This window comes from Motacilla alba, chromosome 2 (genome assembly GCF_015832195.1).
Source record: "Motacilla alba alba isolate MOTALB_02 chromosome 2, Motacilla_alba_V1.0_pri, whole genome shotgun sequence".
In the NCBI taxonomy this organism is placed as follows: domain Eukaryota; kingdom Metazoa; phylum Chordata; class Aves; order Passeriformes; family Motacillidae; genus Motacilla; species Motacilla alba.
In genome coordinates this window covers 96,365,148-96,390,519 of record NC_052017.1, presented here as the reverse complement: position 1 = coordinate 96,390,519, position 25,372 = coordinate 96,365,148, and the positions used below count along the sequence as shown (strand labels likewise).

At 34.4% G+C, this 25,372-nt stretch overlaps 1 protein-coding gene across 5 annotated transcripts in view; it reads left to right on the top strand.

The window, feature by feature from the left end:
* CCDC102B (coiled-coil domain containing 102B) overlaps positions 1–25,372 on the top strand; it is a 145,650-nt gene that overhangs the window by 47,729 nt on the left and 72,549 nt on the right. The window contains exon 7 of one of the 5 annotated variants that reach the window (XR_005255908.1): positions 9,532–9,671. The exons of 3 other annotated variants lie outside the window; for them this stretch is intronic. Coding sequence is in view for 1 of the 2 variants with exons in the window: in XM_038128782.1 (XP_037984710.1) it covers positions 5,819–5,839 (21 nt within the window). In the remaining variant the exon portion in view is untranslated. Of the gene's footprint in view, positions 1–5,818; positions 6,208–9,531; positions 9,672–25,372 lie in introns of those variants that run through there. One more of the 5 variants, XM_038128782.1, reaches the window with a different exon arrangement.

The window sequence follows — 25,372 nt, the reverse complement described above, 5'->3', positions numbered from 1 at the left end:
ACTGAATTACAAACTGTTATGGATCAACACTCAGCACTGTAATTTTCTCACCACTTTGTTTCCAGTTTCAAAGAGATTAAATTCAGAATTCCTGACAAGAAAAGTGAAAGTCCAAGAACAGATTTAAAAATTAATCTCTCATTTGCATCTGACTAGTAGTATAACTTTAGGAGCATTATTATGCTTCAAATTTTTCATTTAATTTTATTATTTTATCATCCATTTTCTAACTTCTTAAATGGGCTTGTAAATTGTAATGATATATTTTTCAAACTCTTACAAATATTTTAATTACACGTTTTATCATGATAATGGAAACTAGAAAATCTATAATTTTTGGATGCATGTGTGTAATTAGCTATTCTACATTTATTCTTCCTTTTTAGAATGATATTTTTATTTCATTTAAGGATACATATTTAGTATTGTTCTGCAGTTCCCCACCTCTATCGCACCACCTCCCTCCCTGTTTTTTTTTTTCCAGTCAGTAGGGAAAGCTTGCTTTAGAAAAGCCAGTTACCTTTTTTATTTTTGCAGAGTAGCATGAGTGTATTTGCATGCCATCAGAATAAAAATTCATCTAGCCCTATATCCCATTTCTGACATTGACCAAAAATGGGTCTGTATGGAATAAGTAATAAGAGCAGCACAGGAATACTGTCACAAAAACGGTCATGGGCTCTTAGCAATTCAAGTCTTAGAAGTTTCCAGAATGAGATCAGTGTTTTTCAACTCTAATGCTTCTTACTGAATATTTTGGGTAATTTTTATAAATTATTGTGGAGCATATGTTAATTTTTAACATCCACTATTCCCTGCCATGAAAAGTTATAAATTTAGCTGCACATTAGTAAAACATTTACACTGCTTTCTTTACATCTACTTTTACATTTTCATGATACCGAAACAGAAAATTAATTCAGTTCCCTCTTTCTTCACACCATCACTGATATGATCTCCCAACACCATGGAAATTGCTCAATTATTCCTCTCTTATTTCCCTTCTCACTTATTTTTTTCTAATTAAGAAACTAGGTATTCCTGTATGTAAGGGTCTTTTTTTATGTCAGCTAAGTTTCTCTAAGAGTCATTGTAGAAGATCTTTGTTAAATGCCATTTGAAGGCCTGCCTAGATCTCTGATCTAGCAGTCAGTTTATTGACTCATTCAGAAAACTGGCATAAGTTAGTAAGACCTAAGATTTTTTTGAATAAAAATTGTTTTGATTCTTCCTCCATAAATCATATTTGCCCATGCCTGATCTTATTTGTAATTAAGAATGTCAGTATCAGTTTTTTCTGGGTTTTTTATACCCTCTTGAAGCATTTAAAAAATTGTCCTTGTGTTTCTTAGGCTTTTTGAATTCTTTGATGTCTGATATCTCATCCCAGGACTTTTTAACTACCCCTTTTGTCTCCTTGATTTATGACAGTGTTCAGTTTGGAAAAGATCCTCTGATGTAACCCATATATATATATATATATATATATATATATATATATATATATATTATGGCCACAGAATTGTTTATTCCCATGCTTCTCCCATGTGAATACAGAGGAAACTCAAGTAGCTTCTTTCTGGTTTCCTTAATTTTTGATATTTTACATGTAATTGTCAATAGACTATGAGGTTTCTTGCTGTTGATTTGTTAAAAAAAGGATTAATAGTTTTTATAATTTCTGCAAGTTGTTCCTCCTATCCCATTTGGCTTCTCTTAGTTATCTTTATAAAAGTACTGCCAGATTTTAAGATCTATTTTTCTCCCTTGTAAAAAGATTATTACACTATTCATGTGATATAATATTTTATATTGTTCCCTTATGAAGTAACTACAGTAAACCCTACCCCAGAATGTATGTATGTGAAATTGATTTAACTTTCTTCTGCTCTATTGTCAGACTTGAATATGTTTTCAGATTGTTCCCAAAATCTGTAATAACATAAAATTCTGATCTTTAATTCTCTTTTTCCCCCCATTTTTTAAATTCTTACAATATTTTCTAAACATTTTTGCCGTTGGTAGAAGGTCAGGAATTTTACTAGGTTTTTTTTTTTTCTTTTGTCTCATGATTAAGTTGTCATTTGGTAAAGGAGAAAATGTGCATCCAAGTGTGCCAATGCTCTGTTCAAGTTTCATTCCTTTGAATCCAGCCTGTCAAATTTGATTAATCAGTGATTAATCTTTTCAGTTATATAGAAATTTTGGCCCTGTGTGAAATATCTGAAAGCTTGTCTCAGTTGGCAAGGTACTTGCTGCAGTTACTGAATATTTTAAAATACTTCCTCTGAATAAATTCCAGCTTCTTTGAAGTAGTAGACTTTCAAATTCACTTGTTGTAGGAAAAGGAGTTGGACTTATCTTTGTGGGGGTCTCCTAACTCAGGATATTCTGTGATTCACATTACTTTTTAAGAAAAAATTAAAAAGTAAGGAGAGGATAATTCAGCTTTCAATTTGGGACATCTTTTAACAGTCTTGGAAAAAGAACAAAAGGAATTGTTCCTTAGCGGTATCTCTCTCAAAAACGCATGCTCATGGGTTTGAACATTTTTGACATTTGGAATTTTTAGTTCCTTAAACAGTCAGCAGTAGATGTTTGGAATATCTTGTGTTTTGCCTTGCTGTGCTGTGCATAACCCATTTCTTTCAGAACGGCTATCTTGGGTTATTGTGTTCATTGAAGAGATCGTGGCTCAGCTGTCCCTGATCTGCCCTTTCACTTTCTAACCCTTTTAGCCAAGTTTGTGTAATAATATGTCTCTATGTAAACCTTCAAAATGTTTCTTCTTTCTTCTTTCTTTCCTTTTTCTTCTTTCCTCCCTCCTTTTTTCCTCCCTTTCTCTCTTATTTATTTATCCCTTCCTCCATTTATCTTTTACTTATTTATCCCACTATATCCAGCTCAAGAAGTGGGACATTGTAAATCTCATGACATTTAACAAAACCAAGTGCAAGGGGCTGCACCTGGGTCAGAGTCATCCCAGTATCAACACAGGCTGTGGGATGAACAGACTGAGAACAGCTCTGTGAGAAGGACTTGGGGCTGCTGCTGGGTCAGAGGCTGGACATGACCCAGCACTGTGCTCTTGCATCCCAGAAAGCCAAACGTGTCCTGGGCTGCATCCAAAGCAGCATGGCCAGCACACAAGGGAGGGGACTCTGCCCCTCTGCTCTGGTAAGATCTCACCTGGAGTGCTGCATCCAGCTCTGGGGTCCTCAATACGAGAAAGACATTGAGCTGCTGGAGTGAGTCCAGAGGAGGCCACCAAGATGATCAGAGGGAAGGAGCTCCTCTTCTATGAGGCATGGCTGAGAGAACTGATTTAGTTCAGAGATGGAAAAGAGTGGGCTTAGGGGTGCCTACTTGCAGCCTTCCAGTATCGAAGCCTACTAGAAAGACAGAAATGGACTTTCTACAAGGATACCTAGTGACAGACAACAGCAGAATGGCTTCAAACTGGAAGAGAGTATATCACCATGACATTTCTATGAAAATCCTTTTGCCAGGATTTTTTCTCCTGAGAGAAGCTGAGAAGCCTCAGAGGAAAAGAAAAACAATAATTATCTGCTGCTGTGGAATGCAATAGGTGCATCTTTGATTGGTCCATGCTGGTTGTTTCTAATTAATGACCAATCAAAGATGCAGCTGGGTTAGACTCTCTGAGAGTCAGGAGCCTTTGTTATCATTTCTTTCTATTCCTTTCCAGCCTTCTGATGAATCCTTTCTCTCTATTCTTTTAGTATAGTTTTAATATACTGTTTTAATCTATTATATATCATAATATAATAAATCAGCCTTCTGAAAAACGGAGTCCAGATTCTCATCTCTTCCCTCATCCTGGGACCCCTCGAACACAGTCACAAGAGTAGGTTTGGATTAAATATTAGAAAGCAATTCTTTGTTATGAGAGTGGTAAGGCAGGGAACAGGTTGCCCAGAGAAATTGTGGTTGCCCCATCCACAGAAATGTTCAAGGCCAGGTTGGATGGGGCTCTGAGCCACCTGGTCTAGTGAAGGATGGCTCTGTCTATGGCAGGGGTTTGGAATCACATGATGTTTAAGGTTCCTTCCAACCCAAACTATTCTATGATTTTTTGACTATAGGGGAAAAGTAATCTAAATCTAATTGGAAATATTGGAAATAGTCCAGTACCTAGACCTTATTAAAAAAAAAAATCACAATACTTTGAGGCTTAAGAATTTCATAAAAAATTAGTCCTGTGCCACAGAAGAAAACAGAAATCACAGCTTTTATTTTGTTACTATTTAAGGTAATTTTGTCATGATTCAAGGAAGACAGGTAGTCCCCTAACAGCATAAATACTTACTATGGATCTGAACACCATTTGTCTGACCTCGTCTCTTCCCATATGCTTTGCTTTTATCAATTTAGGAATATTGACATCTTTGCCTTTCTCTGTTCCAGAAAATTTGTGATGAAGGAAAATAATAGTTTATGTAAGATAACCAAAGTTATTTCTCTACCTAAAGGCAAATTCTTTTTTTTTTTCTGTCTTTTGTTCTTTTTCTTTTTTTTAAGATGCTTTGACCAGAATTTTATTTGTACTTGATGATACCAAGGATGTTCTTTTGTTATAGTCTACAATTGCACTTCTTAAAGAATTTCCTTTTTTTTTTTTTTTTTGTAAGGAATAACATCTAATATTTCCAGTATCTTTGTTTAAATATAGTTGGGAAGTGAATATGTTACAAAACAATTTCAAGAAATTCTCAAGCTGTTATGACATATAACATAATTGCAAAGGAAAATAAATAGTCTTCAACAATATTTTACCTATTATCTACAAGCAGAAATATCAATCATGAAATCGTTTAGCAGGAATTCTTAGATAACATAATAAATCCTTACTCTCAGCCATACATCTTAAATAAATAAATAAGGATATTTATTTTCACATGATCAAATGTGTAATACAAATGAGTTGCAACCATGTTGGAAGATGCAATTTCTTTAGTGCCAGCTGGTATACTATATCTAATAGACTGTTGTACACCTTGCTTAAGTACGTTGTAGTAGAAACCCTTACAAATGTTATCTTAGAAAATTTTTTTCTGTCCTAGAGTTTGCAAGAGGTCTTTGTATTTTTCAAGTGATTAGTCTGTGGAGACTGCTTTTTTTTTGCCTTTTTTTTTTTCTGCCAGTGTTGTAATGGCTGTAAGTATTTAGAATCCAGAATTCCTCTTCTGTTGCACTACTGTAATTTTGGTGTCAGCATCAAAAACAGTTTGTTAACCTCTACCCCAATGTGTCAGAGGGGCACCCATTCCCTAAGGGAAACAAAGCCAGGAGCTGAGCAGCACTTACTTTTGGTTTCCAGCAGAGCATTTTGTCCAAGCTTCATTTAAGGTCCTTTCTAAAAGGGGAGCAGGGGCATGCCCTCAGCTACACTGCCTCTAAACTGGCCCAAAGCCCAGGCAGCCCAGCCTCTGCCCTTAGAGCCACTCTGTCCATCACTTAGTACCAAATGACTGTATCTGAATTAGAACTTGGCTAAGAGGCTATAAAGCTGTTGAACAGTGATAGTTTCAGGCCAGCCTAATTCACCAAAATAATAAGTTTCTTCTGTTCAGATTGATTAAATGAGAGTTTGGTTGGTTTTGGTTTTGTTTTTATGAGTTTTTTGGTTTTGTGGGTTTATTTGTGGATGGGTTTTTTGTTTGATTTGTTTTGGTGCTTTGTTTTTGGGGTTTTTGTGTGTGTGTGTATGTTTTTGGTTTTTTTTTTTCTTATTGTTTTGTGGTTGTCCATTGTTCTGGTAAACTAATCAATTAATAATTTTTGTGTCATGTTGAAGGTCAACACTGGTGATGGCTGACCTTCAAATGGAAATGACTGTAATGGGCTCCTGTATAGTTGAGTGGAAATACCTTTTACCAAGTCTAATGGCCTAGAACTGATAAGTTTAAATCAATTACTCTACATTCACACTCTTGTGGTTTTATGATTACTAGGTGTAAAGGTATCTGCAGTTCTGAATTGTCTTAGACATTTACAACTCATCACACGACACACCATGATTGAAGGAGGTGCTTTTTTGTAAGTAATATTTCCAGCTAACTAAGTGGAAGTGAATGCTTTTGGCAGTTCTGCATCCCTGGCTCCCATGGTATAAGGCAGATCAATTTACATGAAGAATATTGTTGGTAAAATCTGAAAGGTCATGGTACTCAGACATACATAATAGTCTGCCTTCTGAAAAATCAATCTGTCTGCATTGATTAGGTGAAGAAAGCTATTGATGTTTCTGTTTGTTTCAGAAACTGATGGTTGTGCTGAGAGTAAACTTTATTTCCATTGACCTTACTGGGACTTCTTAAGTCTAATAAATAAATTATTTTATTTTATATACAAAAATAATCTTTATGATTTAGAAAATATCGACTCCATAAATTCAAAAAAATTAAGGAAAATGTCCTATAAAGAAAAAGAACATAAGGTCCTAGAGAAAAATAATGAGACTTTTAAATTTTTTTTATTTCCCAACAAAGCTAGATTTGACTCTACTCTTCTGTTTTCACAACACTCCACAAAAATCTTGTAGCTTATAAACTGTTCCATTTGTTTCCATTAAGATGTAATAAAAGCTTCAATAATGTAAAAAAATTGTGGTGTTCATACTAAAAGATGAAGGGTAGTGAAGATGATAAAAAGCCTTGAATGCTTATGGGATATTTTTTTATGAATGTATGCATCCCCTGAAATAGGAATAGAGAAATGTTGAAGAAATTATATGCACTGACACCATTGTGACTACAATTTAGTATTCTGTTACTAAGTGATTAGGTAAAAAAAGGGTTAGAAAATATATATTTTCTGAATTTCTAGGAATTTTTCCAGTATATTAGTTAGTTCTTATCCAAGAAAATAATATTTTCTTCCAAGTGCTTATTCTTCTGAAATGTTTCAGGTAATGCAATTCAGCCTCTAATTTTTTTATAAAGAATTTATTACTAGTGACCTAAATACGTGATGACAAATCACAAGAGGTTTTCAGGATCTTTCTGAGTGTGTGGTGCTTACTAGCTTCTAAATGCAGATAAGTTAATTTCACTGAACAGTGGATGCAACCCACACAGAAATGTTAAATCAAATGCTTCAGGATATGCCTATATTAAATTTCATAAGAACCAATCAGGATCATGTGCATGAAGCAGAAGTTTTACACTTTGGAATGCTGAAGGTCATACACCAATTAAAGAGAAGTTGTAAAAACTGGAGTTTATGAGGAGAAATGTCTAGAAATAGTTTCAAATTCTTCTTATTCCCCACATGGAAAAAAAAAAAACCCTCTGTTTTTTCTTCATAAAGAAAACAAGATTTGTCTCTAAATACTGGACATGATTCCATGATTCCCCAACTTGCATAAAGAACTTTGGAATAACAAATTCTGTTCTATATAATTTTTTATCATTTCTGAGTAGGTATATTCATGCTATGCATTTGTGTATTGTCCATTATAAAAATGTATTCACATACTGAAAAAATAAAATAGAATCAATTGATGAAAAAAAACCTCCAAAATATCTATAATTAAAACAATGTAATATTTAAAATGGAGTTTTAAAAAATATTGGTGTTCAATCTTGTAAGCCAAGACTTCACTTGTTCTTTGTATTCTCTAAATTATTAAATGTTTAAATACATAAATAGTCATACAAAACTAGACACAGTAAAAATTTTTACTTATATGGGGCTTCTTGCTTTGAACAAAGAAGAAGAAGATGGAATTATGCTTTAAAATAACACAGCTTTAAAAATGATTGTACACATGTTTGGATTGAAAGCACATTCCACTTTAGGCTGTTTTTTGAAAATGAAAGAGTTGTTAGCTGGTGTGTTGTAAAAGTACATTGTATTTTAAATAAACTTTAGGGTTAGAATTTTTCCTGCATAGAAGGTAAAAATAAGTTTTCTGAAGAGGGGTGAGACAAGGAGGGAACAAAATTTAGAATTTTTTTATTATCCTCAAACATTGATATGAATGACAAAGCAATTTTAAAAATACAGCTATGTTACACTCCCAAGTAGCACATATGGAATAATAGAGAATCATAGTATAGTTTATGGTGGAAGGGACCTTAAAGACAATTTGGTTCCAACTCCACTGCCATGTGCAGGGACAATTTCCAATAGACCCATTTGTTTGGTTTGTTTTGTTTAGAGCTCCATCTATCCTGGCATTGAACACTTCCAGGGATGTTACCTCCCCAACTTTTCTGGGTAACCTGTTCCAGTGCCTCATCACTGCCACAGTAAAGAATTTCTTCATAATATCTAAACTAAACCTACCCTCTTTCACCCTGCAGCCATTCCCTCCTGTCCTGTCACTGCACATCCTTATAGAAAGTCCCTCTCCATCTTTCTTGTAGGCTCTGTTCAGGTACTGGAAGGTTACAATTAGGTTAGCCCAAGGCTTTCTCTTTCCCAGGTTAAAAAAACACAATTCTCTCAGCTTTTCCTCATAGGAGAGGAGATCCTTTCCTCTAATCAACTTGGTGGCCTCCTCTGGACTCACTCCAGCAGCTCAATGTCTTTCTCGTATTGAGGACCCCAGAGCTGGATGCAGAACTCCAGAGGGGTCTCACCAGAGCAGAGCAGAGGGGCAGAGTCCCCTCCCTTGTGCGCTGGCCATGCTGCTTTGGATGCAGCCCAGGACACGTTTGGCTTTCTGGGATGCAAGAGCACAGTGCTGGGTCATGTCCAGCCTCTGACCCAGCAGCAGCCCCAAGTCCTTCTCACAGAGCTGTTCTCAGTCTGTTCATCCCACAGCCTGTGTTTATACTGGGGTGACTCTGACCCAGGTGCAGCCCCTTGCACTTGGTTTTGTTAAATGTCATGAGATTTACAATGTCCTAATTTTTGAGCTTGTACAGCTCCCTATGGATGGTGTCTCATCCTTCAGGTGTGTTAACTGCACCACTCAGCTTGGTGTCATCTGCAAATTTGCTGAGGGTGAACTCAATTCCTTCATCTTTGTCATTAATGAAGATATTAAATGACTCTGGTCCCAGTAGAGACCAGTATAGAAAAATATAGTTTGGTTTATAAATACTAATGGTAGAAATAGAAACAAGAATGTTTTGTAGTGGTGGAAAATCATAGGAAAATTGTGAACCATCCAGTTCATGGCATGTTACCAAACCTAGGCACATTGATGTGAACTCAAATTTCTTACATCTTCAAGCAGTAAATCAGCACAATAACAGAATCAGAAGTCTTTACAGACACTATTTATGAACAGTAAGATAGATGCAATACAATCACTTATCTACCTGTTGTGATCTCTTACCTACCAGATGTATTTTTCCTTTAACACAGTAATTATTATATATTAAGATATTCAGTATCTTCAATTAAAAGAGTGGTCTGTGTATAAACTACTGAGCTGTGGATTTGGAATAGTAAAAGCAGGTTGATAGAGTCTAGCATGTAGGCTGCAGTAATTCCTATCTACCTTTGAACTGTGGACAAAAGATTTGAATCTGTATTTTTCCTATTTTTAAACAGTGCTGCTGGGCTAAGGAACTTGCACTGGAGTATTTGTTGAGTTTCGCTCCAGAGAAAGAGGAGCTGTTTCATAAGACCAGCTAAATTGATATTTAGAAATGTCACCCGTTATATGGTGTCCTTTTCTAATATATCCCAAGGTAAATATAACCTTTCACTCAAAATTTTTGTTGTTGAAATTATGTAGTTGTATAGTCTATTTCTTATTTGGAGTCCTTAATATTTAAATGATTTTACAAAAACAAACAAACAAACAAAAAAACCAAACAAAAAACCCAAACACCCGTATTTTTAAGCAGATCTACCCTTTTTTTTTGCCTCTCAACATCACTGATTTGTTGATTTCTATTTGTATATATGGTAAAAAGCATGTCATTAACATGGTAGGAAATGGTTGAGCCGAACTTGAATGTTTGACTGAACAATTCCTAGTGAGAAGGGGAAAAAATAGTCCTTCTTAGATTGGGCAAAAAGGATTTTTTTTTTGTGTGAGAAACATATGGGAAATGGTGGAAAGCATGCATACTAAATAAAAAAAAAAATGACATGGTGGTGCATTGTTTCTATGCATTGTCCTCACAAAACAAGAGAAATGCTGTAATAGTTTAATCTTTAATTTTTTTTTACTTTTTCTCTGTATTGTGTCCTCTTACCTTTTGCCCCAGACTGCTGCAAAACCAGGGATAACTTCCCCGATGACACCGACAAATGTTGACAGGAAAATTATGCTGCTTTAGAATAGTCCTTGGGTAAATTGCTCAGGAGACCTGTCAAAAATGCCTTACAGTTCTCATAGCACACATATTAAAGTTACCTTCTGGTTGATCTGAGGGAAGAATAGTGCTACATACTTTCTTTTCAAGATCAGAAATAGAAATATTACCCTGGCTTTGGGTGCACTCTACAAATCACTTATTGTGAATTCTTTCCACCACACTGTACTAACTCAATTGCTTATAGGAATATATAAAAATTATATAAATTTGGGCTTGTTTTTTAACCCTTTGTGCCAGGTAGCATTTCCATGCGATTACTGCAGAGATCTATTGTTCACAAAAAACTCCATTGATCAGAGAGATAGAAAAGTTTAATATGTTAAAAAAATTCAGTAGGTATGAATATATTAATATGTTGTGCTAATATAATGTGCTAATGTGTATTTAGGACAACTGTGTGAAATTGCTTACACAAGCCAATAACACAATCTAGATGGAAACATCACTTTTAACTTTTCCAGTTGTATTAAATATACAGCAGCTGTGTGGAATTGGTAAACTGAGCTGGATTAATGTATGCATTAGATATCTATGATGACAAATGAAGGACTGTAACTGGCAAAACTAATGGTTTTGTCAGTGTGATAGCACCCATCTCAAGATGTAGTACAAGGCTGCAATAAAAAGCAAGCAAGCAAAAAAACACACTGATGTATGTTAAGGTGTTCATATCTCTTCTCTCTCCCTCCCACAGAAATTATATTCAAGTGACATTCAGAGGTCTTGTTAATAGAAGTTTGGTAGTGGTCTTGTTCAAAATACAAATCTTGAATTGATTACAAAATTTCCTAACTGAAAACCTGAGGATTCAGAGCAGGTCCATTATGCACATCAGCTTCATAAGACTTGTGCCCTGATTTTGGGAAAAGCAGAAGTTGTACTGAAGTGCTCTGCATTGTTGGGTTGACCACACACAGTAAATCTGACATGAGAAAAATATATTGCCTGTCCTGAATGTTCTCCTATCATCTGTGAACATCATACTCAATACAGCTGACTTGGAAATTTTAATTTGTTGTGTGCATTTGCTAAGTAGGACATCTGTACATGCTGCTGAACACTAGGGCAGTACGTCTACCTAAGAAACGTAAACAGTGAAAAAAACTGATTTTTGCTATATAGTTTTTCTACTGTGACTGCCCAGCCCTCCCTCCCTTCTTCTTCCTCCACCTTTATATGCTGAGCATTACATGGTCTGGGATATCTCTTTGTTCCAGTTGGCTTCAGCTGTCCCAGCCATGTTCTCTCACAGCCTCTTGCCCATCCCCAGTCCCCTCACTGTCAAGGCAACATGAGAAGCAGAAGAGGTTGGGGTTTTGTGCAGGTACTGCTCAGCAATAGCTGAAGCAGCTAATGTCACAACACTGTTCTCTCCAGTAATTCAAAATACAGTGTTGTAGGAGCTGCTATGGAGACAATCAACTCTGTCCCAACAAAATAAATACAACTATGAAAGATTCCTTCAGGTTACATTGATCTCTTTTTTGAGGATGATTTAATGCAGTGTTACTTTGCTTAAAACCAGACATCACTTGTCTGTCAATAGTATCTCTTTCAATAGTTTATTTTACTTCTTTATTTTTATAAAATGTGGGCAATAAACAGAAAAGGTGAGTGAAACTAAACTATATGAATGACATATACTTATTTAATTATGTTTATAGAGAAGTTATCATTATGCATTTCTAATTGGACATTTGCTTCTAATAGTTTTGACAGATATAGATTCACAGCCTTTAGAACAACCTGCATTTAGCTATAATCTGGATGGGGACCAGGATTCCTGTATCCATCTTTATTAAAAAATAAATGTTCCATCTGCTCTTTTTTTTTTTTTGTACATAACATATGGTGACAATAACAAAGTAATAACACCTAGGGGGAAAAGTACCATCTCTCTATGTAGCTAAGGATGGCTGCGTAATACTGTGAGATTCTGTTACTATCATTCCATTACAATATGTTACAGAGGCAAAAAATACATTTTATAGGTCTGTATCTATGATGTCTGTGGTAATATCATCATCATATTGTAGTAACATGAGAAATTTTGTGATTTGAAAAGGATTACATTAGAAAATGGCTGGTATAATAATTCTAGTTGATTCAGTCTTAGTAAGGCCAAGCTAAAGGAAACAGAGACCAATAAATTCATTTATTACTATTTAAATAGCAAGATGCATATTTATTTGACGTATTTATTTTAATCTATTTGAAGAATGATTCTATCATGGGGTTCCTGATTCACCCAAGAATGCTTTTCCACCACATCAAAAATTCCATGCTCCTAATAAATAATTATATGGTTCATCTCCATTTTCACTTCAGTATTTTGTGTTCAGAATATAGCACGATAAAAGTTGAAAATACTGATTAAATGAGGGTGATACTGGGGGTGGGAGGAGGGAAGGGGTGCTGAAATTTTACTTTTAATATCAGTAAAAATTACAGATTTTGCTTTCTGTCTAAATTTTGTATTTTAACTGTCTAACAAACTTGAGAGTGGCAAAGACAGAATTTACCATAAAAGTTAAAATTAGCTTCTTGGCTTGCTCTTAATTGGCTTCCTTTCCCATCTAGTGATTTCTCTGTGATAAAATTTGTCCTTTTTAAATGATTGTTGTCTCTAATTACTTGGCCATATTTGAGGATTCACTTTTTCAACATAATTCCTTCTTTGTTTGCCATAGTTCTGTCTCAATTGCAATGTCAGGCACTTACATCTACAAGCAAGATTTTTCCTGCTGTTGTAAGGATTAAGAAGAAAAAAACCAAGCCTCTCAATTATTTTCCTTTCATGGTATTTTAGATTGTTCTTTAAAATATTTTTATTCTTTGCCTGTCTACCATCAACATACACAGATTTCATGAAATACCAGTAGAGTTCAGCTCTGTAATTTCAGTTGCTACTTCACTGCATATCAAGAGCATTCAGAACATTTAATGGGCTTTTTTTTCTTAACTGAGTTCTGGAAAGGCCTTAAATCCCATCTCTTACTGTTTTTTGAGGGACATGCAGCTGTCATGCTATGTACTTTTTCTGTAAGTGTGCAAAATTCTTTTTCACATCTCAAAATCAGAAGACTGGAATAAAACAGAAAACATCTGGTTAGGTTGGCAGTATCTGTCAGATTGCCAAATTATTATTATTGTTATTAAATTACATTAATTATTATTAAATATCTATTAATAATAGAATAGCTATCAAAAGTAAAGAAAGAAAAAATGTTGGAGGTTTTTGTTTGTGTACCATAAATGAATATTTATGTTAAAACTAGTGAGGACATTAATTTTCAAATTTCCTTTACTTCTTGAGTCACAGCAAGGAATGCTTCACTTGAATTTTTCTACGTTCTCTGATTTTCCTTTTCGTCTAAGAGGGATTAGAAACAGAATAAAAATAAAGTAGTCTCTTCACAAAGCCAATCCATCTTGGTTTTTGTTTTACTCTCATAGTAATAGACATTAGAGAGGAAATCATTAATTAAATGCTGTTTAATCATGCTCTTCTTTGAAAATTAACTGTCACTCTGTTTAAGATTTGGACTTCACTACTATAAGTAAACCATAGTTTGTTGGCATTGTTTTAAGCATAGTAAACTTTGAAGTTGTTCCTGATTTGTTGCTTTTTCTTTTTGAGTAATTGATGAATGTTGTGGAGTGGTTGCAGTGACTAAGACAGAAAGAAAACAGAAAATAAATAAATGAGTTCATAAGGAGTATATCTTGAAATTAGGAGGATCGTATGAAGTTGGTACAAATTCAGGAAGTGCATCCACACTTTGGAATATGTTATAAAGTTAGTCTAATCAAAGTCGAATTGTGTAATCCAAATATGTAGTTACTATCTCAGTTACAATTACACTGATATTTACAGACTGAAATATCTAGATAATGAAGAAAAACTTCCAGTAGAAATACAGTTAAATTTGTAGTATGTAAATGACTCAAGTTTTCCGCTTTGATGATTTTTTAATACTTCTGCTGTCATCCTAGTATTTTAGGTTGGTACACATCCTCAGGAGGGATGGAGTCAGTGAGAGGATTACAGGAAGCTATTAGTCCTGATTTTTTAAAATGAAGAATTTTATGATTGATGTGACCATTTCTTTCTTCTTAGATTTGAGTCTGGAATGGGGTTTGTTTTTTTTTTAATTTTTTGAAACACACTGCCATTGTTTGAGTTTTGTTTGTTGGTTGCTGCCTAAACTGTGTTTGCCCCATTGTGAAGGCAGTTAGTAATTATCAGTTTGCATTCTGTGATAGCCTCCTCCAACCCCAGTGCAACCTATAGGGGTAATGTTTGCTACTTATCAGCTTAATAGATTTGTCAGACCTTTGCCATAAATCATATTCACATTGCTAAGCTCAATTCTGGTCAAGACAAGACATGAGATGTTGCACTGCTGAGTTAATAGGAATTCTGTGGCCTTCCATGAGTAAGGTCAAATCACTGCATGGACTGGCATCACCACCACACTCTCAGTTCAAACTTTGAGATATATTCCATGTAGACACCCTTTACCTTGTGGATTTTTAAATTTGGGGTTTAATCTCTTGTTTGAATTAGGGTTTTTTCATTTGGTTTTGTGGGGCCGGGGTGGGGGGGGGGTTGGTTCTGCTTCTAAGGCTAATAAATGAAATTAGTTGGGAAGCTACTTGGGTTTGTTTCTATGATTGAAGGCCTCTTCCAACCTAGTGATTCTGTGAAACTGTGAAATGTTCCAAATCAAGTTGCATCAGACATCAGATTTCCTGTTAATATATAAAAAGTATTTAGGAGACAAAGACTAATAAAAATTTAATCTTTGAACAATTGAAAGTGAAATGTAACCCAATGTGGAGTACCAGAAGGAACCCTATGAGCTTATCAATGCTCCTGCTCTTTAGAATAAGCAAGGTTTGATGTTCTACAGCCTTACTCAATGACCATTTTAGCTTTCTCAACTTTTCATTCAAGGAGACTGATGGACAGTGACGTCTTCAGAAATATATTATGAAACTAAACAGCTTCAGTGAAACAGCTTGACTTCTCACATTTTGCTTTTTCAGCTCCTACCTAATAATAAAACAAATAAAAAAATTATCTATCGCTTTGGTCTAAAATGCTTTCTTTCCGAGTGTGATAACATTTAGTTGTTTTTATGTACCTTGTCCTACACTCCTATTTCTCAAAATTCTACTGCCTGAGGAACATGGTGCCTTAAACAAAAAAATTTTGCTCCAGTGCTGTAAATCTCTATAATTGAATGGCCTGAGGTCCATGGATTCTTTTGAAGGTAGATTTTTTAAGCCCATACTTCACTATTTATAATACATCCCAGCAGAGTCTGATCACATAGTGACATAAAAGCTGTGAAGTGGTTCAGCTGATACCCACAAGAGAAAGTAATTGACTTGGGAGTACAAGCAAAGGTTCATCTGGCCACAGATAATTCATTTTCTAAGATATTGCAAAGACACTGCTTGGAAAGGAATTTGCAGTGACGCAGGTTGGAGAAATAAAGTCAAAAGGACAATTTTGTCTTGCAAGTTTAAAAATGTTCATTGATAAATGTGGAAAACAAAGAAAAAAGTTTAGGAAGAAGACTTCCCTACTGATTTTGGCTCTATTCCTATGGATTTGAATGCATTTAAACATTTGATATTTACTGTTTCTAAGAGACAAATGTGAGAAAAAATAAGAAAATAAGGATGTAATTTCAGAGTATATGCACTATTAGGTGTAAAGTTTATTTTTTAATTGCTTTTTCCCGCTATTTCTGTACAGAATAGTTGTAGAAACTGCAATTCCTTTCCCCAGTTTCTTTTTCCAATTCATTGCAAAAATTAATCATCAAAAATTCAAGAATTTTTTTATTCAATAAATGGATGGTTATTTATGTCCTCTGAATAGAGAGGATAATAAATCTTTTACCTCAAAAATCTTGGTGCTTGATGCATCAAACTGCTGTGGGTAGAAAAATCTAAGGTGATGCTGTGACTTAGGTTATGGATTGAATATGAATCCATATCCACCAACAGGTAGATGGATTCTGCCTGTTCAGATTTGCAGGTGTGTACACCAAAAATGTCTGTACTGCAATCTTATAAAGCTACATTAATTGTTGAATTTTTTTTTCTATTTCTGTGTATTGGAGGATTGTATAAGAATTTTTGTTGTTTCTTCCTCTGACAATTGTTGCAGCAGACCTGAAAATTTAAATGAAACATAATTGTCAGTTCTGTAACATCTAAAAGGAAAAGGTACTCATAATTTTACAATATTTGCATCAGTAAATGTGGTAGAAGTGTAACGATGTCATCAGGGTATACTTCCTGCTTGCTAAGCAGAATTTCTTATTTGGCATTTTAAATCTGTGGAGACTTGCCCTTGTTTAATAAGAGTCACATGTAAAGCTAGGACTGTCTTCGCTTGAATTAAATCCCCATGTAGGTGTATTTGCTAAAATAAAAGTAATACAGGCAACAGCCGTTTGACCCAGATTAAAGGTATGTGGATCTTCTCAGTGATTTTATTTTATGAAGAGTGGTAACATCCATTTCTTACACTCCTTTGTGGATAGACCTTCATACTGAGTAATCTTCCTGCTTACTGATTTTTGTTGGTCTTTTTGAAGTATCTGTTAATGAGGTTGAATACACCTCTGGGAATTAGGAGAAGTAAGTATTAAAATTGATTAGTAATACCTTAAAGAAAATTTTCAGTGCCTTAAGAGCAATGAATTATATGATGATATGAGGTTTTTATTACTGCATTTAGTAAACTGAGAGTCAATAAGGATGGAAGGTTTGGATGTATGCTGTATTTTATGCCTTTTATACCTGCCCTGGAGAATTTTCAATCTTTGTGAGTAGAATGCACATAAATTACATCAATAAATAGACTATGTGCAGTACTTTTATTTTTTAGATTTTTTTTTTTTACAGTACTCTAAAAATTCCCCCCTGTTTTTTTGCTCCTGACTAAGCATGAAAACAATGATAGTCCTCAACAGCAGGCATTTGAAGGAGGTCACAACAGTATTTGCCACAAGTGTCTGCATGGCATAAATATGACATAATATATTGTGTAGAATTTTGAAAGACTTAACAATATTGCAGAGATGTTTCCAAACTTCTGGAAATATGAGAAGTTAAAGAGGAGAGCTGCTAGGTGAGCTCTGTAATGGTACATCTCTTTTGCCTCCCTTATGTAATGATCTTATTGCAGGAAGTGTTCCTGAAACTTCTGCCTTTTGAATATCATTCCTTGTCAATTGTTAATGAGCTGGTCATTTAGGGAAAATGTGCTGGATTAAACCTGAACAATATGTAGGTCCTAATTACATAGATTTCTGTAAAAGTCCATGAAAGGCCTGAAGGATCAATACAGACTGCTTGCTCTATCTCTAGCACAGCATTCATTCGGCAAAACCTCGTATTTTGTGTTACCTCAAATTCTGGTGATTGAATATTTTTATCTCACAAAATTAACTGCAAAGTCAAAAATTTCAATCTTCCAAAATTTGTATGAATTCAATATACTTAAGAGAGACATGCAGAAGATAAAATATTTTGTTAATTGTTACTCAGTAGTTGATCTTAATTAGTAATTACTAATAGCCAACATTAGTATATTAGATGAGTAGTGCTAAATAATTTAAACAGGGTGTGTCTAGTATCTATTGTAACTCAATGATATAATATGTGAATAAAGATTTAAAACAGCATCCATAGAAATAAAGCTTAGCTTTGAGATTGCGCTTAGTTCTCTGTGCTTTAGGGGTGTTAATATTGGGATGTTAATATTGATATATATTTATACAATCTGTCAACTGTAGCTGAGAAATCATTCAAAGGTAAAAAATTATAAAGAAGCGATGACTGTGAATGAAATATGAATAAAAATAAAGAAAGATTTTTGGATTGCTTTGGTATTGATATACTGTACTGTCAGAAACTGCAGTAGTCAGCAGGTCTCTGCAAGGTAGTGATTTTTTAAGCATTAAACTTCTGGATGTGTATATAGTTTTAGGTACTGCTACAATTGCTTTAATGATGGGGAATTTTTTTTAATCTCCATGTTTATTTTGTAAGTGCTGCTGTAAAAACTCAAAGACAAATAGGATAAAAGAACAGAGGATTTTTTGTGTAACTGCCATACGTATGTGTATATTTATGTTCTACCAAAGTAAAAACGGAAGAATTTTTTCTTTAAAACTTTAATCATGCTGGTTATATTCAGTAAAACTTAAATTTAGCTTGCTGTATTTCAGTAGAAGAAACTTAGAGTTTCTGGATTTTCAATGTTTTTTATTCCTTAAGAAATCAAAGTGTCCCTGAATAATATTATATTAAGAATTAGCAGGAAATCCTCACTATCCAAATAGAATAGGTTATGAAATGACTATATTTTGGTTTTGCCTAGCTAATTTCCACTGATGGTTCTCCCAGGCAGTGAGGCAATTTTTATTATCATGATTGTTAAAGTAATCTTGTTTGCAAAGGTATCTCCTTATTTTCATTGTTTTGATTTGAAAACAATCTTTACATCAAGTGAGTTATAAAAATAATTGAAGTATTGATAAAGCTGCAAACCTGTAGGTTTTAAATTGTAAAAAATACACAGCTCATTTGGTTTCTGCATATTGATCATGCTGAGAATATAAAAACCTTGATAAAGTGGCCACGATTGCAATTTAAACAAAAGGAAATGAAACTGAAAAATTAGGCAAGTCTTTGAATTAACATCAATAAATGAATTTTTCCGCATCCTGAATATTTGTGGTTTTTTTCATATAAATTGTGAAACACCAAAGTTGGAAATTTATCTAATTTATTGTGGATATTAAAAATATATTGTTCATATTTTAGAATATTCCAGACCAAAGTACAGCTGCTAAAATCAAAGAACATGGAGAATCTATCAATTTTAATATAACAATAACTTTAAAAGAAATGTGGAGAGAGTAGTGACAACGTCTTCCTGCGATATTCAGCTTGGCTACAGTTCAGAGAGTGCAGACATTTTCAGGTGCCTTTCAAAGCAATCCTACAACAAACTGTTGATTAGAAAAATGAAAGATAAAATTGTTAGAGTTGTGGAAACTTGAAGCATTGCCCTACTAACAGGTGTCTCAGGCAGCTTGGTCACAACTACATTTCTGGTTATTGACAAATCGCAGCAGGGCTACTGCTGATTAGCTAACAGTGGCTATCCTGAAGGAAGATAAATGGTTCCATGCTGCTCTGCCACCACCATTTCCATGATTACCATAGAAACAATCAAATATGAGATATTGCTGACAAAACTGCAAACTGCAGCAGCAGTCATTAGCTTCAGAAGGGCTGAGCTTTGCACTTGATAAACCTCAAATTTAACAGTGGGTATTTTTCCTTGAATTTGGTGATCTTTCCTTTTTCAGTGGGGTAAGCAGGGGCTAAAAAGGGGCTTGAAGTGTGGATTGTTGGATATTCAGGCTCTGGCTATTGGTTTATATTTTGCTCTTTTCTACTGGTGCATTTATGTTTGCACATGGTCAGGTTTACTTGGCAGAAGCTCAATGGAATATATGGTGCAATACTTTTTATGTGAGAAGAAATGAAAATGAGATTTCACCATGGTTCTCATGATTGATGAGATTTGTAAAATAAGAGGGAGTCCAATTACTAAACGGTGTTTCAGGCAAAAAGATCACTGAGTTTCTCAGTCACTCCTGACTGCTAATCAATTTGTTGAATGATGATTAAAATGTTTTGCTTTGACCTAAAATGACTTAGCAGTTTGAGTCCTGGCTAAATGGTTCTCTTTGATAAGGAACTGCAAAGTTCTTGTTCTATATATAAGTTGCAGTACCCTGTTTTAAAATGAAAAACTGTGGGTAGCTCTTTCAGGATTTTATAATTCCCTCCATTTTTTACTTATTCAAACCAGGAATTTGTCATCTTCACAATACCTAAGTAACTTTCTGTTTGTGAAGTTAGGAAAAGAGGATGAAATATGTCATAGATGAAGAAGTTACTAGTGTTTTCAGAATGTTTTATTCAAGATATTCCTCCTTAACCTTTTGCACAATTCATTTTCTGGTTTTTAAACGGGTTTTGAGACAAGGGTGCCAAAAAAACAATCGTAAATGTAGGTGACATCACGTTTTATTCCACATAGTAAACCCATTTTTCTTAGGTAAGTGAAAAAAAAGTTAAAAATCACTAAATTGTGATACAAAATTTTTTTGATATTTTTTTTTCTGGAAGAAAGATTTCATGCAAGAGTGCCAGCATATTTATAATTTTTTGCCTGCATTTCTGAAGTTTTATCAAAAAATATATGGCTGTATGTCAATTGTGTTGTGTTACCAATAAAGAACTTCAAGAAAACAAAGAAAATTCAGATAGACTGTATCCCATCTACAGGTAGACCAAATTTCATTGCAAGCTCTTCAGATGCATAAAGGTGATGTTTGGGTAAAATCCAGATACAATTTTGTAGACTGAAGCCATCATTGCTAATAGCTTTGGTAATCTTTTTGCAAGATTTGTCTAACAGTCAGGTAAAAACATAAAAAAAATTTCATTTGTTTGGTCTGGGAAAAAAAAATGCTGGTATATCAAAATGTCAAAGTAACTGAAAGTAAACCTTTTCCTCACAGTAACATATGAAACTCCTGAACCCATCATTTTCCAAAGTAGATTCATGTTATAAAAGCTTTGTGCAGATGTCAGGTATGATTCAAACACACAGTTCTGGCCAAAATCCCAGATTAGATACTGTACCATTAAATCTGTTACTAGCCTAAAATCCAGTCTTCTTGTAAATGTCTGTATAGTTTGTGAAGTGATTCAAAACCAAAGAGGTCTTAATACTCTTAGGCAGTTTTATTAAGGCAAAAGCCAAATTTGCTTTAATTTTTATTTTTCCTAGCTTAAAGAAACTAGGATATATGCTAATTAGAGAATTAATATATGCTATCTTAGAGAGTTGCAATGTCTTTGGAGAGCTCTAAACAAACTTCTGGATTTTTTTTACTAGTTTGTATTTCACTATTAAAATTGCAGAGAATACAATTGTAAATTTGTAAAATTGTTTTTGAGTTGATTTTCTTTTCTATTGATTGTATTTAAGAGGCTGAATACCCTAGTTCAGGGCATATGGAAATCTATGAGTGTAACTTTTGTATATTAAGAGGAAAAAATCATATTCCATATGTAGGGTTGTTTTGATCCACTCTTTCTGAATTTAACTGAATTCTTTAAGTGCCATAAGAAAATATAGAAAGTCAAGTGCAGAAAGCAGTACCCTGTCTTTATTTGTATAGGGACATCTATAGGAGCACAACATACAATACACAGACTTTCTTGAAAAGTGCAAAGCTGGGGGGAAAGCTGAATTAGCTTATCCACTGCCTAGCAGCAGAGTCAAGCTGTTCTTTGGAATACTTTGTTTTGCCCCCCAGGCACAAGTAGTGGCAGTATTCCCTCTCCACATTTACTCTAGATAGCAGAGCTTTTTGGGAAACCACTCTAAGCAATGCTAAGTAGGAAGTTGGAAATGCAGAGCAAGCAGACTGTTTGCTTGTGGGGAAAAGACAATCTGTCTGTGCTCAGAGGAGTAACATCTCACTTTAGCAAGATTTATTGCAGCTTCAAGCTGAAACCAGTTTCTTGATATATACAGAAAAAGAGGATGTGGTTGTCTTGATCAAGGGACTGTCCTAAAGATTAATTGATCTGTGCTGTATGTTCGGTTTTGTACGGACTTGAAGAAGACAGGTAGTAGTGCCCTGTTTCAAATTTCTCATCAATCAAAACAGAGGATGCTTTCCTTCTTTTTTAGCTTGTTATGAGCAAAAATAATTCCTCATAAGGGCTCTAGAGTATTATAGGTCCATAGTTCTGGAGAGAAACTTAAAATACTAATATTCAGTACCCCTATGTATTTTCATACTAATATTTTTAGTGTGAAAAATGCTGTGTTGTGACTTCTGCCAAGAGATTGTCTCCTGGTTTGTTTGGATTTAGAGCAATTTGCCTGTGTCACATAATTGGCTGTGGGTATCTTTGCCTCTCATGTCTATGTGCATACATGGAAATGAAGTTTTCAGGTTGATTTTAGCTCTAAATCATTCATATATGTAATTATATGAAAGCTGATGCCTTTTTGACACTTCAAGTTATTTTTTAAAAAAATCAGAAAAATGTATATAGGTCTAGCTTACAGCAGATAAATACTTAATAAACCTTAGGAATATTTCTGTATTATATGTTCATATGAGGTATATAAAAATTCTCTACATTCACAACATGATGAGGCATGTCTCCTTCTGTGTATTACCAAATATTTATAATGTTCCAATTTTCCATGCTAACCTTTTTGCAGAGAAGTGCTGTAGCTTCAATATCTTGAGAAAAAACCCAGGTAATCTACCAGCACAGAAGAATTTCTTTAATGAATAAGCCCTTTAATTATGTTCTCGTTCTGCTATATGCTCAAGATTGTAAAATTGCTGGAGAGAAGAGTAAGTAATTGAATAGCAATTTAAGTGTGAATTTATTAAATCAATTAGATTTACAAAAGTAATTTGAGTCACAGTGCTGCTATGTTGGGCGCACCAAGTATATAAAAATTTTAAATAGATGCTTGTAAGTGCAGCATAGTTTCTAATGGGAATTTGTCTTGGTTATAATAGTAAAAATGATTGATTCTACGTGTCTTGTAAAGCTTATTCTGTAAGTTATTCTTATCCTAATAGCACCTCAGAGGTAGGCCATTTCATTTCAGATTGCTGGGGAATCTCTAGGCGTAATAAAGGATTTAATAAACTGATGAAAATTTATAACAGTGATGGAAATATTTCTGTGCTTTTATTTTCATCTAAAACAAACATATCTTCTTTATTAACTAGTTTGATAAAGTCATTAATTTCTCTGCACTCGGAACATCCATGAACATTATGTTAAACTTTTATGTGTAACGTACTATGTAATATTTTGTGTTGTACTTTAGAAAACTAAAGGAAAGCTAATTTGTGCAATTTGATGGGTATGTGTACTGTAACTAGCCAAACATAAAGACAGAAAATGGTTACAAAGGCTTTTGTGATCAATTGCTACATTAGCAATTGTCTTCCTAAAGACCTGATCTCATACCATGGTGTTAGGTGCAGGGCATCAGAGTGTGAGAGAAGTTACCGTGTATCAAAAACCACAAAGAATCCTACATGAGCAGCGTGACTGCTACTCATTTCTTACCTTTCCCGCCTTCCAAAGGATATGCCTGTTCAAGCTTTCCTTAGTGTGATAAAATAGATTTAATAGATGCAGAATTTATCGTCTCTAATGGAAGTAAGATCTCATGATAAAATTTCATTGTCCCTCCAGTTTAGTGACTGTCTTCTTCCTCTTCTTCCTCCCATAAAATATCTGTGATCCTTCAGATCATCACATTTCCTATCCCATGAGACTCTCTGTTTCCCTGTTTACCATCCAGAGGTACATGATGCCATGAAATACAACTTTATTCTTCTCCACTTTCAAATTTCCTTTGACACCTTATATTTAGAACTACAGTCACTGTTTTTAGGTTACTTTTTCTTCTCCTTACTTCACTTCCACAAGTTATTTGGATATTCAAGATCTCCTTCTCCTCTTACCAATCAATATTTTAGTTTCCAGACTCTGTATATTAATTTTCCAGTACTCTCCTCAGTCTTTTGCATTCAGGAAAATTTCATGCTTGATGAAAATTTATTATTATAAGAAGTTTTTCCTGATTAGTCCACTGTACAAAGTCAATGTTGAGGCTACATGTTTGTATCCACATCAAAAGGGGTAGGAGAGTGAATTAAAAAATGTTATTTGGTAAAGAGTATATACGTATTCCTGTGACATTGAGTGAAATACCACAAAGATCAAAGCAGTAAATAAATTGTTCAAAATTAAATAGATAAACCATTTATTTAACTCAAAGGGAAACTTGAAAAACATTTATTTTAAAAGTGCAAAAGTGAGTTGTTGAAATATTATTATCAACAGTTAATTTTGTCCACAGAAGATGATCTCAGGATACTAATATAGGAAAATCCATTTACTATCTGTTTTTAAGTCAATAAAAGAGAAGTCTTTATAGACTATCACGATATTAGCTTGGGTACTTTCTGTATGACCTCTGGGTATTAGGCAATCATTTATGGAAGTAAAGTAATAAGCCCCATGTCTTAAAATATTACAGCTCATTGAACATGGAAATACCCTAAAAGTCAGATCCCTATTTTGTAAGATATGAAGTATTACAGAAGCTGATGAAAAAAAGTAAGCTTGAACTGCTTGGCTTTATTAAAGTTTCTGTATATATTGAATTTATAACTGCAAGGAACACTGAAATGTGAAGGATGGAAAACTTCTAATTAAAAACTTCCTAATGTCCAATTGGTTGCCAAAACAGCCAATAGGAAAGCTGATTGGGCACTTTCTCTTGAACAGATGACAGAATCTCAGAATGGATAAGGTTGGAAGGGGACACAGTTGCATCATCCAGTCAAATCTCCCAAGTCGGGGTCATCCTAGAGCACATGGCACAGAATTGGATCTAGATGTGTCTTGTATATCTCCAGTGAAGGAGACTCCACAACCTCTCTGGACAGGACAATCTGTTTCAGTGCTTGACCAACAGTCAAGTTCTTCCTTGTGTTCAGGTGGAACTTCCTGTTCATCTGTGGATGCCATGGGACAGAGGGAGAGAAACAGCAAGCATTTCTCACAGCGGCTTGTGAGAATTTTTAGGGAGTTGTAAGGATGTGATAATTTGTTAAGTATAAACAATCTGCAGGTGGTGTTTTTCTACATCGTCTGTCTGTTCTTCTCAAGGACAGTGTGTGAGGAAGATGTTTTTGTTAGTTAGCCAATCAAATAGAATCTGTTGTATCACTCTATAAAAACCGTGCAGTTCTCTTTAATAAAGCCGTCTCTGCTCTTTCTACAATACTGCCTCTCACCTGTTCCTGTGTCATTCTCAGTGCAAGAGTGACATTCATCAGATTTTTATGCTCAGCCATCAGTGGTTGGCCAGGTAATTCTTTCCATAGTGG